At 41.5% G+C, this 12937-nt stretch overlaps 1 protein-coding gene across 5 annotated transcripts in view; it reads right to left on the bottom strand.

Annotated features, from left to right (window-relative positions):
* Nucleotides 1-12937, bottom strand: part of LOC126997061 (dual specificity calcium/calmodulin-dependent 3',5'-cyclic nucleotide phosphodiesterase 1A-like) — a 191899-nt gene that overhangs the window by 29481 nt on the left and 149481 nt on the right. For 3 of the 5 annotated variants that reach the window (XM_050858099.1, XM_050858100.1, XM_050858101.1), the window contains exons 5-6: nt 11245-11358; nt 6425-6526 (exon numbers count right to left, since the gene is read on the bottom strand). In XM_050858099.1, coding sequence (XP_050714056.1) covers nt 6425-6526; nt 11245-11358 — 216 coding nt within the window. The remainder of the gene's footprint in view (nt 1-6424; nt 6527-11244; nt 11359-12937) is intronic. The other 2 variants (XM_050858102.1, XM_050858103.1) reach the window with 2 other exon arrangements.

The following is a 12937-nucleotide window of genomic DNA, read 5'->3' as shown; positions in this document are numbered from 1 at the left end:
GAGAGAGAGAGAGAGAGAGAGAGAGAGAGAGAGAGAATATGGATAGTGTAATATATTAAATTTACACACACACACACACACACACACACACACACACACACACACACACACACACACATATAATTTAAGTACATAAATAACGCAGTTCAAGACATTAATCTCCATAAAACTAGAACAAAGAAACACACACACACACACACACACACACACAGAAATATAACAACACCAAAATCTCCACAAACACACACACACACACACACACACATCAGAAAGAATACAAAAAAGACAAAATGGTATATACAAAAACAACAATACCTTCTATGAATACTTACCAACCAACCCACCGGTTTAGATGAACATCAATACAAGTATTTATTTAGAGGATTAGAGTATATATAAAACATGTCTTTTTAAGCCGTCTACGAGAAGGGGGTGAGTGAGTGGTTATCCAAAAAACATTGAACTATTTAAGAGATTTTTAAGGTTTTCTTCTTTTTTTTTTTTTTTGCAACATGCGTCAGGTGAAATCGAGAGAGGCAGGTGAGAACGAGTGAGAGTGAGAGGGAGAGCCTTGGGTGCAGAGAGGTGCGCTTGGACAAAACTATACAAATTAACATAGCATTTTAGCTTATCTGAGAACATCAGCACCAACATAATCATCATCATCATTAGGGAGGGAGAGAGAGAGAGAGAGAACAGACATAAAAAGAAAAAGGATGAGGTGGAGGAGCAAGGAAGTAGAATGAGATATAAAAACAAAGACAAAAACGGAATCTCTTGAGTATATTCCACTTCAGGACAATTAAACAAATCCGAGAAAGGGGAGTCGGATATTTCTTCTTTAAAAGGGAGAGAGAGGACAAAGGAATAGAAGAAAAGGATGAAAACCAGAAGGAAAGAACGCTCGTAGACAGACACAAGAGGCAGTCCGTTGACTTTATCTGTGAATCCTTAAAGCAAATATAACTACCTGCCTAAACACTAATCTCATTCAATAACCACTGCAATAATTTTTACTTCCAGATAAACCTCACAAACGCTTACCTGTCTAAAATCACGTTACCATTCAATTCTTCTATCTCTTCCGATCTCATTAATAACTAAACACTAACGTAATTATTTCAACCCCATCAATAACCACTTCAATGACTTTCGCCTCCAAATGAACCCTACAAACAACTCTTCCCTAATTAAAATCACGTAACCTATCTGTCTATTTTTTCCGATCTCATTAATTACTAAACACTAACTTAATTATTTCTACCCCATCAATAACCACTTCAATGACTTTCACCTCCAAATGATCCGTACAAATAACTCTTCCCTCATTAAAATCACGTAACCTATCCGTCTATCATATTTGCGATCTCATTAATGACTAAACCTTAACCTCATTATTTCAACCCCTCTAATGATCTTATGGTATCTTCAACATTTTTCAACCTCAAGTGAATCTCACAAACAACTCTTTATTTATCAACAATCACGTAACCAATCCATATGTGTTTCTCCGATCTCATTAAAGACTAAACAGTGACCTCATTATTTCAAACTCCGTAATGTTCCCTATGACGTCTACAACAACTTTTACCCTCAGATAATCATCACAAACAACTCTTAACTACCTACAATCACGTAACCAATCCGTCCACTTTTTTCCGATCTCATTAAGGACTACGCTTTAATAACCTACCCATTCTTTTAATTTGATTCCAGCAAAGCCTACTCACCTCTCATTCTATCATCATTATTGGCCATTATTAGTTCACTACGGGATGTATGTCTCTCCCATCGCTTTTCATTACTCTCTGACTGATGTTATTGTACTCTCTCTTGCGCTGGCATGGGTCTTAATTTAATGTATCTAACTGGTTCTTCGTCTACCCTGATTTCTGTAGTCCCTTGGTTGGCATTCGTTTACTTTCCTTGTCCCTCTGCTATCAATTCTACGCATGGAGTGATCTGCAGAAGTCTACTTATTCTTTATCCTCATTTGCATCTTCCCTGATCCATGATGCTCGCCTCCTCTCTCACCTTTACCTTCCCACAACTTGAGCTACTCCCGGTGAGGATATACCTGTGGAGTAGGTAGGAAGACACCTACCGAATGGGCGTGAGCTACTCCCGGTGAGGATATATGGGAAGCGAGGAGGGTGCTGAAGCCCTTCAAAGACCCTTCCCATGTCCTCACTAACCGGTTCCTTTTTGTTTCATCAATACCAGAGAGCAGTTCAGCATGCTCTCAAAAGACAGTTCCTCTCTCTTTCTACACCACACTACATTCACACAACACACACACCTTTTCCCAAAATTCCAAATTCAAAATGGCTAACGAAAACACCGCCTCGGAGTCCCCGCCTGGGGGGGGACCATAAATTCCCCCAGGGAGGACTCCCCTTCTGGCTGCCGACATGAGAGGTATCCTGATAACTCCTCGAACCTCCTCCTTATCAATCTCTGCAACATTCGCGGTCTTCGTTCTAATTTTCATTCTGTGGAACAACATCTCTCCTCCTCTAAACCTCACCTTCTCTTCCTCACCGAAACACAGGTTTCTGAGGCTACTGACAGCAACCTCTACTCTGTTCCCTCCTACTATCTCTATCCTAAATTTCAATCTAAAGCTGGATGTTGCGCCTACGTGCGCAACGACATCACTTGCTCTCGTGCCCACGACCTTGACTCTTCTGAATTTTCCACCATCTGGCTAAGACTTCATTGTCATTCTATTACTATATACATCTGTGCTGTTTATCTATCGCCTAACTCTACTAACTATGTAAAACTCTTTGACTATTTGAACTCTAAAGTGGAGCACATCTTGACTCACTCTCCCTTTGCTGAAGTCTCCATCTTGGGAGATTTCAATGTTCACCACCAGCTTTGGCTTTCATCCTCTGTCTCTGGAATGTCTCTGGAATGGAGGCATACATTCCACGTACTTTCTCTACTCCTCATGCTAAAAAGCCTTGGTTTAATCATGCTTGTTCTCGTGCTATTAAAGATAGAGAGGCAGCTCACAAAAGGTTCCAGAGCCTTCGAACTCCCGCTAACTTTGATCTTTACATTTCAGCCCGGAATCGTGCCAAATCTATTCTCCGACTACTGATAGTCGTCTACCTCTCAAATTCCGCTGCGATGTTGCCTCTCTTTCTATCTTCTATCGATATTTCCACGCTGACTGCTCTTCTGAACTTGCTAACTGCATGCCTCCCCCCTTCCCGCGGCCCCGCTGCACACGACTTTCTACTCATGCTCATCCCTATACTGTCCAAACCCCTTATGCAAGAGTTAACCAGCATCTTCACTCTTTCATCCCTCACGCTGGTAAACTCTGGAACAATCTTCCTTCATCTGTATTTCCTCCTGCCTACGACTTGAACTCTTTCAAAAGGAGGGTATCAGGACACCTCCCGAAATTGACTTTTCTTTCGGCCACCTCTTTTGATTTTTTTGGGGGGCAGCGAGTATCGTTTTTTTTTATTATTGTTTTTTTTTGTGCCCTTGAGCTGTCTCCTTTGTTGTAAAAAAAAAAAAATCTAATTCACCTTCCTTCACCTTCTTAGAGTCTCGTCATCCTATTAGCGTCAATCTACCCGCTTCAAATACTTCACAATCTAATCACGAGGAAAACCAGGAGAGCAAATATCAAGCTTACCTTTGATCACCAGTCTACTTCACCCTCACCCGAACACACACACACACACACACACACACACACACACACACACACACTCAGCGCCCACTCTATTCACATCTACGGCTTGTGCTTTAGTCTCCTGTCCCTGCCCGCCTCGCCGCAGCCTTACCGAGCTAACTTGATGGAGGGGGCACTGAGAGGAATGTGACAAGGAGGAACACCACGAGGCAGGGGGTGGGTGTGAGGTGACTGCAGAGGTGGTGACGGTTCTTTCCCTCCTTTCTTTACACGTTGATATTGGCCTGAATGTGTTGTGACTTTACCGTGTTGTGAATGTTATTTTTTTTAACTCTTTATATACCCGAAGAAACTAAAGCTATCGTGAATATATTGCTTGACTTTAGAGTGAAAATGTAATGATTCGAATGTATACTATTTCTGCTACTGATGCTACTACAACTACTTTTACTACAACAACCACTACTACAGCTACTACTACTACTACTACTACTACTACTACTACTACTACTACTACTACTACTACTACTGCCACGTCTCCAATCAAGTCGCGGTACCCTGACATCTCTCTCTTCAAAAGTCCTCAATCGATGCGGACTGACGAGGCCAACCCAACGCGCATCGCTAACCACTGACATGACCTTGCTTCTTTAATGCAACTCCTGCCGCCCCTGACACGACCCGGAGACACGTACACACACACACACACACACACACGAGGTAGAGACTGGGCGTGAGTGACTATTGCCGCGGCCATAAATCACTCTAACACAACCTATAGACATTTAAAAACGAACTGACATATAACTGCCTAAAATGAGTAATAATTCAGATGTCTTTAATGAAACTTTTAACATGAAGACACTTATGACCAGCTTTGACACGAGTAACTATATAGCATCCAACACGAATATAACATGGCATGCAAACACTTCAAAGGAGAAACATGACCTTCAACCCGGCTTATAATTAAACCTGCTTCTGAACCCAAAGGTGAAATAAATGTTACCAGACTCTACTTTTGATTTCCTATTAAAGATCTATATGAGCTATGAACACGTAACGAGGGACCTCCATGTACCAACCTTAACACTGTGACCTTCTTAACTCTTTTTGCTGAACTAAATTGGTGTTAAATAACCTAATATATCACTGGAATAATATGGTGCTGGAAAAGAAGGTGGCTGACGGTGAAAAGTGGGAGCGAGAGGTGAAGTGAGAGGAGGAGAAGGAGGAGGAGGACGACGAGGACGCACAGGTGAGGGGCGCAGATGAGACAGGTGTAATTAGTCAGTTGATGAGACTCGAATTAGCTTGGGATCGACAAGGTTAATAAGTAGGATTAGTAAACACGTCAATTGCTTCCCTCCTGCCCTGCCACGGTGGCGCGCACACACACACACACACACACACACACACACACACACACACACACACACATATGTACACTTCTCTCTCTCTCTCTCTCTCTCTCTCTCTCTCTCTCTCTCTCTCTCTCTCTCTCTCTCTCTCTCTCTCTCTCTCTCTCTCTAATGATCGCCGCTAATGACGTACAGGTAGGGCAATCAGGTGTATAGTGATGACTGTCCCGACGCGCTCATTACGGCTGATTGAGACTAATTACCTGCTGTTAGAGTGCACTTAATTAGCTCTTTCTTCCTTATTACACGATGTTATTGCATTATTATCCTTAGAAACCTATTTATTGCGGCAGTTATCGTTATCATTACTTTTAGTGTTATTCATTCTCTTGTTATCGCTTTTATTATCATTTTAGGAGCAACAGATTTTATTTATCGAAGGAAAAATGAACGAAGCTTTCTTTACTGAAATTTTGGCGTAAATTATTTTTTTTTTACGTAGGATTAAGAAGTGAAAACTCATACCTTGATCGATAAAATGAAACTATACTATCCTTGAAGTAATTTTAGGAGAGGACAAACAAAACATTACTCCTTTAAATGAACAAGGGAAAGAAAACCCTTCACTATGCTCTCTTAGACTGAAAAAAAAAAAAAAAAAACAGAAAAAAAACAATAGAGAAAATGTGAAACTATTATCATACTACAATTTAGAGATGGGATGAAGAACGACGCTGTTTGTTTTTTCTACAGAGGATGAAAACTAAAACAATAAAGTGGAAATATAGCTACGACACCTCACTATATGAAGGGGAAGCTGCTGTAAAATTTTAAGTCAGATCTCCACAGCTTTCTTAATATTGGGGGATGAGGAAAGGAAAGGGATAAAATTAACTTATTATTCTTTCTTCTATTGAAAAAATGGGAATAGTCTTAATCTATACGTAAACATCAACTTATACACCGCTTGTTCTTAGCTGTCTAGACTACAAAAAACAACAATAAGAATTACGGAACGGGAAATAAATCTAACTCTAAAACAAAGTACTGGATTCCCTTTAACGTGGAGGGGAGGGAACCGGAGGAGAGAGAAAACAAACAAACAAAGAAATAAAAAATCCAATCAATACCTAGGAGAAAAATCTTTGGGAGCGAAAAGGGGGCACCCACCACACATACACGAGCTGTCTCTCAACTTGCCAAAGAAAACGGCGTCACTAACCCTTGGTGGGACTCAAAGGGGGAGACTAGTCTATTTTTCTTCCTCATGGGGGCATTGTGTGAGTGTGAGTGGGGAAGGGGCAGGAATAGGAGACTGGGGGAGGGGTGGACTGTCTGGACTAGAGGGAGGATGGGCTGGGGTACTTTTGGTATTGTTAGAGTCTATATGTGTGCTTTTTTTAACCTGGAGGCAAGTGCGACGGCGGAGAGTGGGGGACGACGCCCCTTCTTGGTTGGGGGTCCCAGACTGATGGTAATAGCCCGATCCTTCGTCGCCTCAGACCTGCTGAAGAGAGGCAGTGACAGGCAGCAGGAGGCGAGGCTCGAGCAGTAAGGGAGAGATAGTCAGGAGCAGGGGAGAGTGAGAGCTAATTAGGTAAGATCAGGTAAGAATATCAGATCAGGTATAAAAGTATCAAGATCATTCAGGAGCCGATGAGAGTAAAAGTTAATTAAGTACAGGTGAGAATACTGAAAACAGGTGTGAGATCATTCAGAGGTGTGAAACTTTCAAGACCAGGTGGAGGCGCTAATCATGAGCAGGTGAGATCATAATTAGCAGGTGTTATAATCAAGATCAGGTGAGAAAGCAAGAAAAAAAGACGGTTACAGATGCAAAACTGGAGTGAGAAATTGGAAAAGCATACGGAGAGAGAGAGAGAGAGAGAGAGAGAGAGAGAGAGAGAGAGAGAGAGAGAGAGAGAGAGAGAGAGTACTCCTTTGGAATAACATGGTATCCAAAAAGCTTGCAAGGCCATAATTTACATATTGCTAAATACTTCTACTTAGCTGGTGCTTATTACAAGGTGGGGAGAGAGAGAGAGAGAGAGAGAGAGAGAGAGAGAGGATAATAACCTCAGATAGAGACAAAAGCAATATATATGAAAAAGAAAACAAGGTACAAATCAAACAGCCAATGGAATGCACAAAAAGTTAACATAACACTAAACAAGAAGTAATTAATCAAGGTATTTACTGATGCCCTCCAGTCTCAGCACAAATTAACTACTAAATTTAAAATACCAATGAATTAAAGATGCTGAACAACACCACAAAACAGGGAAAGAAAGGCAAACAAACAAACAGTCATGTCCTTAATACAAGAACCAAAATATTTAAATGCTTCCTTTTGCAAGTCAAGGTCAGGAAGATAAAAGATAGACAATTATAACAGTAAAAAGGATACAGTAACCATCAAAACACCCACCAACAAAACAGTTAAAAATGATGCAAAATATAAAGATGTGAGAAAAGAAAACATTGGGTATTGTCTCATAGGGAAAAATTCGTAGCTAGGGATAGAAAAGGTACGATAAAAAGGTGGGTAAAAGTGCATCAATTTTATATTAAATACTTTTATATATGTATAGAGTCCAATTTTACCGTCCACATGCAAAACAGAGACTTAAGGGGGAATAGGACCCAAAAAGGAGACCATATAAAACTTACCAACGCTCTGACGATAACTCTACTACGTCTCTGTCCCACACGAGAGAGAGAGAGAGAGAGAGAGAGAAACCGACCGACCGACCGACCGACCGACCGAGAGAGAGAGAGACTCAGTATTTCGCCAGGAAGCCAAAGTTTGGGGCAAAGGAAGGAAGGATGAAGATGAAGATGAGGATGAGGAGGAGGAGGAGGAAAAGGAGGATTAGAGGAAGAGGAGGAGAATGAAAAGACATATCCCCGCGTCTTACAGGAAGGAAATAGGAAGGCAAGGAGGAAAGCAAAGGAAGGAGGAAATGGCATGAAGAGGAGGACATGAGGGAAGGAAGGAACGCACAAAGCAAGAATGGACGACAAAAATTACAGCTTAGAAAACGCAAGTAAATAGAAAATAAATAGAGAAACAAGAATAGGGAGCTCGTTTATCTGTTTGTCTGCTTGTATATATGCATGACTTTATATGAACGTATGTATGTATATATGTATGTATGTATGCATGTATATATGTAGTTTCTTGTATTGTTACGTGTTTTCTTCCTTTGATATTTGCATTTGGCGCTACCGTATCTACAAACATGGCCAGCAATCTACCTAACTCTACTCTGATTGCGCTAACATGGCACATTAGCCCCGCCCATAGCAACCAATAAGCTACCAATGCGCTTTAATCTTCACAAGTATCCACCAATCACGTGTAGTTTTAAATAGCATGGGGGCGTGGCTTGCTTGTCGACTGGCCAATGAGATGCACGTAATGGGTAAGGGGGAGGGGCTTAATTGCCAGGTTAATTTGAAAGGAGTATTATTAACTATGTGTGGATTTATGTATGACGTTGATTTATTTTCTTTGGCGTCACAAGCAAAGTATTTATGTTCGGTATATGTTTTATTCTTTTTAAACGCTATGTGATTCTGGGTGAAAGAGAGAGAAGGGGAAGGAAGGTCAGGGTGGCAGGGTGAGGGGAAATGTGTGGCTGACAGGGGAGGGAGTGTGGAGAGAGGGCAGGGGAGGGCAGGGGGGCTCATGACCTTGGCTCCGTGCCACAAAAGGTCAAACCATCCATTTTTTACAGCTTTCCTTGGCTCTTCGGACCGAGAGGAGGAAAAGATATATGCTTTGGGGTCGTCATCGTCTGTTTCACTGGCTATCATTATTATTATTGCTTTTTGTCAGTACTATTGTTTTTATTATTATTATTATTATTATTATTATTATTATTATTATTATTATTATTACTATAGGAACATTATCGACAACTTGGGTGAAGGAGATTATTATTATTATTATTATTATTATTATTATTATTATTATTATTATTATTATTATTATTATTATTATTATTATTACTATTATTACTATCATTATTATTATCATTTTTTACTGAAACCATTTGCGAGCTCATGGACTTTTATAACTCGTGGCGGAAATAACCAAGCCTTTATTTCAACCCCCTATTTCCCTATTCAGAATGACAAGTATTCAGCTGGAATTTTCCTTTTTCACACTAGGTTTAATTTTCAGGGTAATTTTGAGTTTTGTTTTCCTTTTCTGAATATGAAAATGCATGAATGAGTATCTAAATGCTAATAGTTTTCTTAATTTTCAGGGAACAAAATGTCTTGCCTTTGAAACAGTGTCAGCGCATCACAAAATACCCTTCAAACTTAAATGTATTCCCAACAACACAATAATCACAGTACGTAGCAAAAATGGGATGATATATTTACCGACGCGAGAATTAGTGTAAGTAGAAGGAAAACATACAGACGCAGGAAACATTTTTACCGAAGCGAGAATCCGTATGAAAATATACGCAGAGCAGCGATACCGAGTTCGTCTGGCATCGGAATAAAACGAAGCCTTTGTTTGGCGAGTAATTGCGAGGTTCATTATTAGCCGCTCCGACAAGCAAACCCTACAGCTGCATCTCCGCGTGTAGGTCGGTCTCTCTCTCTCTCTCTCTCTCTCTCTCTCTCTCTCTCTCTCTCTCTCTCTCTCTCTCTCTCTCTCTCTCTGTATTTTTTGTCCTTTTTGCTTGGTAATATCATTATCATTAATATCATTTGTATCAATATTATCATTTTATCTTAAGTACATTACGTAAACACACACACACACACACACACACACACACACACACACACATTACCGCCCCTTCAAGATAAGAGAGATAATATGAAAATCTAAATCGGCGCCAACTACTACTATTTTTTTTTTCTATTTATATTTTCCGCATCAAAGGTGTAACTGTGTGTCTGGGAAGCGTTAGTTCAGTGTACTGTAAGTATGAAATAATGATGAACAGGAAAAGAACATAAGGATAGGAATATGATAAAGAAAATGAGGAAGGAAAGGCAATACAATGGAAACAGAAACAGGAAGAAAAGAAATGATCAGAAAAAGGACAAAACACAATGAGACAAACTTGACAAACGAGACAAACAAACGAGAAAAAGAGAAAGAAAACAAGTCCAGGATGACGACAAAAAGAAAGATCGAAGAGAAGAGATAAAAAGTCACGTAACCTACAATGAGAGGAAAGAAAAGAAGAAAAAAGAAAAAAAATCACAAAAAAAGAAAACAACGAGACACATTAGACGAACAAACACACAAACACAAACACACGCACGTACAAAACACTGAACACAACGGAGGGTTAATTAGGGAGAGAGAGAGAGGGAGGGAGGAGGAGGGAGAGAAGGGGAGGAGATATAGAGGGAAGGAGAGAGGGGGGAAAGGAGGGATAAGTGAAGTTAAAGACAACACTCACATGAATACAAACACAGGTGGGGGGGGGGGGAGAGAGAGAGAGAGAGAGAGAGAGAGAGAGAGACGGGGAGGGGGGTTATCGAAAGGACGAAAACATTGAATACAAAGTAGGGAGAGGTAAAGAGGCATGAAGGAGAGGAGGAGGAGGAGGACGAGGAGGAGGAATGTGAAGAAGGAAGGAAGGAAGGAAGGATGGAAGAATATTCAAAGGAGGAGAAAACAATAGGAAAGAAAGGAGAACAGGAGATGTAAGAGGAGGAAAGAGTAAAGACGAGACAAAGAGTGGAAAGGAATAGAAGGTGAAGCAAAGAGAAAAAGAAAAAAAATAGAGGAGGGAGAGAAAGAAAATGGAAGAGCGAAAGAAAGAAAATGGAAAAAGGGAGAAAAAGGAAAATGGAGGTATACCTTATATAATCTTCAACATATTAAATACAGACCACTCCCGCATCCAGGTGAGTAGACAGGTGGACCATCATCTTGAGGAGGAGGAGGAGGAGGAGGAGGAGGAGGAGGAGGAACCAGATAACAGAATTCCACTTGCCCAGCCTTATGGGCAAAACAATCTCTTACTTATTTTCAGTGGAGTCAAATTCTCGCTGGAAAACAAAAGGGGGAACAGGAAAGCGGAGAGAAGACAGAGATTATGGAATACGCAATGAGGAGGAGGAGGAAGAGGAGGAGGTGGAGGAGTAGGAGAGCAAAGAGGACGAGGGTGACAAGAAGTGAGGCGAAAGAGGCAGGGAAGAATGTTAGGAAGTCGAAGGTTAGGAAGTCGAAGGTTTACGCACTTAGTTTCCTCAACGTAGAGAGTGTCGAGAACATCAGCGGCGAATTGTAGGTTCTTCTGCAGCACCCCGACCGCCACTTCGCCCTCCTGTAGGTGTCGGAGGAGGGCGCGTAACCTGAAGGAGGAGAAGAAGGAGGTGTTAGACCCTACCTGAAAGACACATGTAAAAGAATACCAATTGAGGTACGTAGCATGATGGACGAAGAGGAGGCGTTCAAATACACCTCAATTCACATATAAATGAACAATTGGTTTATGTAGGAAAAGGAAGAGGACGCTGATGTTGGTTAGACTGAGTTGGAGGACGAAGAGTAAAAGGAAAGTAATGGTGTGTGAAGGAAGAAGAGGAAGATGCAAACGAGGGGGAAAGGAGGTAATGATGGAAAGGATAAGTGGGAGGAAGATGAGAAGCAGGAGGAGACGTTTGGCGGGGAGGAGGAGGAGGAGGAGGAGGAGGAGGAAGATGATGGGAGGTGATGAGGTGAGTTGCGGGAAGACGATAAAGATGATGATGAGGAAGATAAAGAGGGGACGACGAGAAGGAGCTAAAGAAAGATGAATAGGAAATGAAGAACTAGGAGAAGGATGTGTGTAAAGAGGAGGAGGAGGAGGAGGAGGAGAAAAACGAGGAAAAGGAATAGGAAAGTGAGCAGAGGAGGATGTGTGCAAGAAGAGAAGGAAAAAGAGCACTGGGAGGAGGATGTGTGCAAGAAGAGAAGGAAAAAGAGCACTGGGAGGAGGATGTGTGCAAGAAGAGAAGGAAAAAGAGCACTGGGAGGAGGATGTGCAAGAAGAGAAGGAAAAGAGCACTGGGAGGAGGATGTGTGCAAGAAGAGAAGGAAAAAGAGCACTGGGAGGAGGATGTGTGCAAGAAGAGAAGGAAAAAGAGCACTGGGAGGAGGATGTGTGCAAGAAGAGAAGGAAAAAGAGCACTGGGAGGAGGATGTGTGCAAGAAGAGAAGGAAAAAGAGCACTGGGAGGAGGATGTGTGCAAGAAGAGAAGGAAAAAGAGCACTGGGAGGAGGATGTGTGCAAGAAAAGGAGCAAAACGAAGAGAGGAGAAATAGGAAAAGGAGAACTTGAAGGAGGATGTGCATAAGAGGAGGAAGAGGAGGACGAGGACGATGAAAAGATTGGAGAAACGACAGTCTTAAAAAAATCAGATGGAGGAGAAACATCAAGCAATTTTTGGAGACATTTTAAAGGAGAAAGTTTAGTTTTGGTATTTGATCACGCCACTGGACCAACGCCAAGAGCTGGGGAGGGAAGAGGAGGGGAAAAAGGGAACAAAATCTAGGGTAGAAAAACGTTAGTCGACTTAGAAGGACACTTGGGAAACAGGGAACGGGAGAACAGTTATGAATAAAAGGGAACAAAAATCTCTGCGGCTCATGGCAGGCAGGGGAAAGAAAGATGAGGAGGAGAAGGCGGAGGATGGGAAGAATGAATTGGAGGAGGAAGAGAGGAAAGAGCAAGTGGATGAGGAGTTACCTAACGAAGAAATCAAATTAAGGATAAACAAAGGTGAAGGATTGTTACTTGAGGGCGGCCTTTTCAAATGACTAAACAGGAAAAAGATACACGAAGAAACTGGCGAAGTGAAAGAGGAGGTAACTGACGAAGAAATCTCATTACGAGTATAAGGACAAACATACGTGAAGGACCTTAGGCTATCTTAGGCTGGCTTTGTCACA

This window comes from Eriocheir sinensis, chromosome 11 (assembly GCF_024679095.1).
Source record: "Eriocheir sinensis breed Jianghai 21 chromosome 11, ASM2467909v1, whole genome shotgun sequence".
Taxonomy (NCBI): domain Eukaryota; kingdom Metazoa; phylum Arthropoda; class Malacostraca; order Decapoda; family Varunidae; genus Eriocheir; species Eriocheir sinensis.
This window is presented reverse-complemented; position numbering and strand designations above follow the sequence as displayed.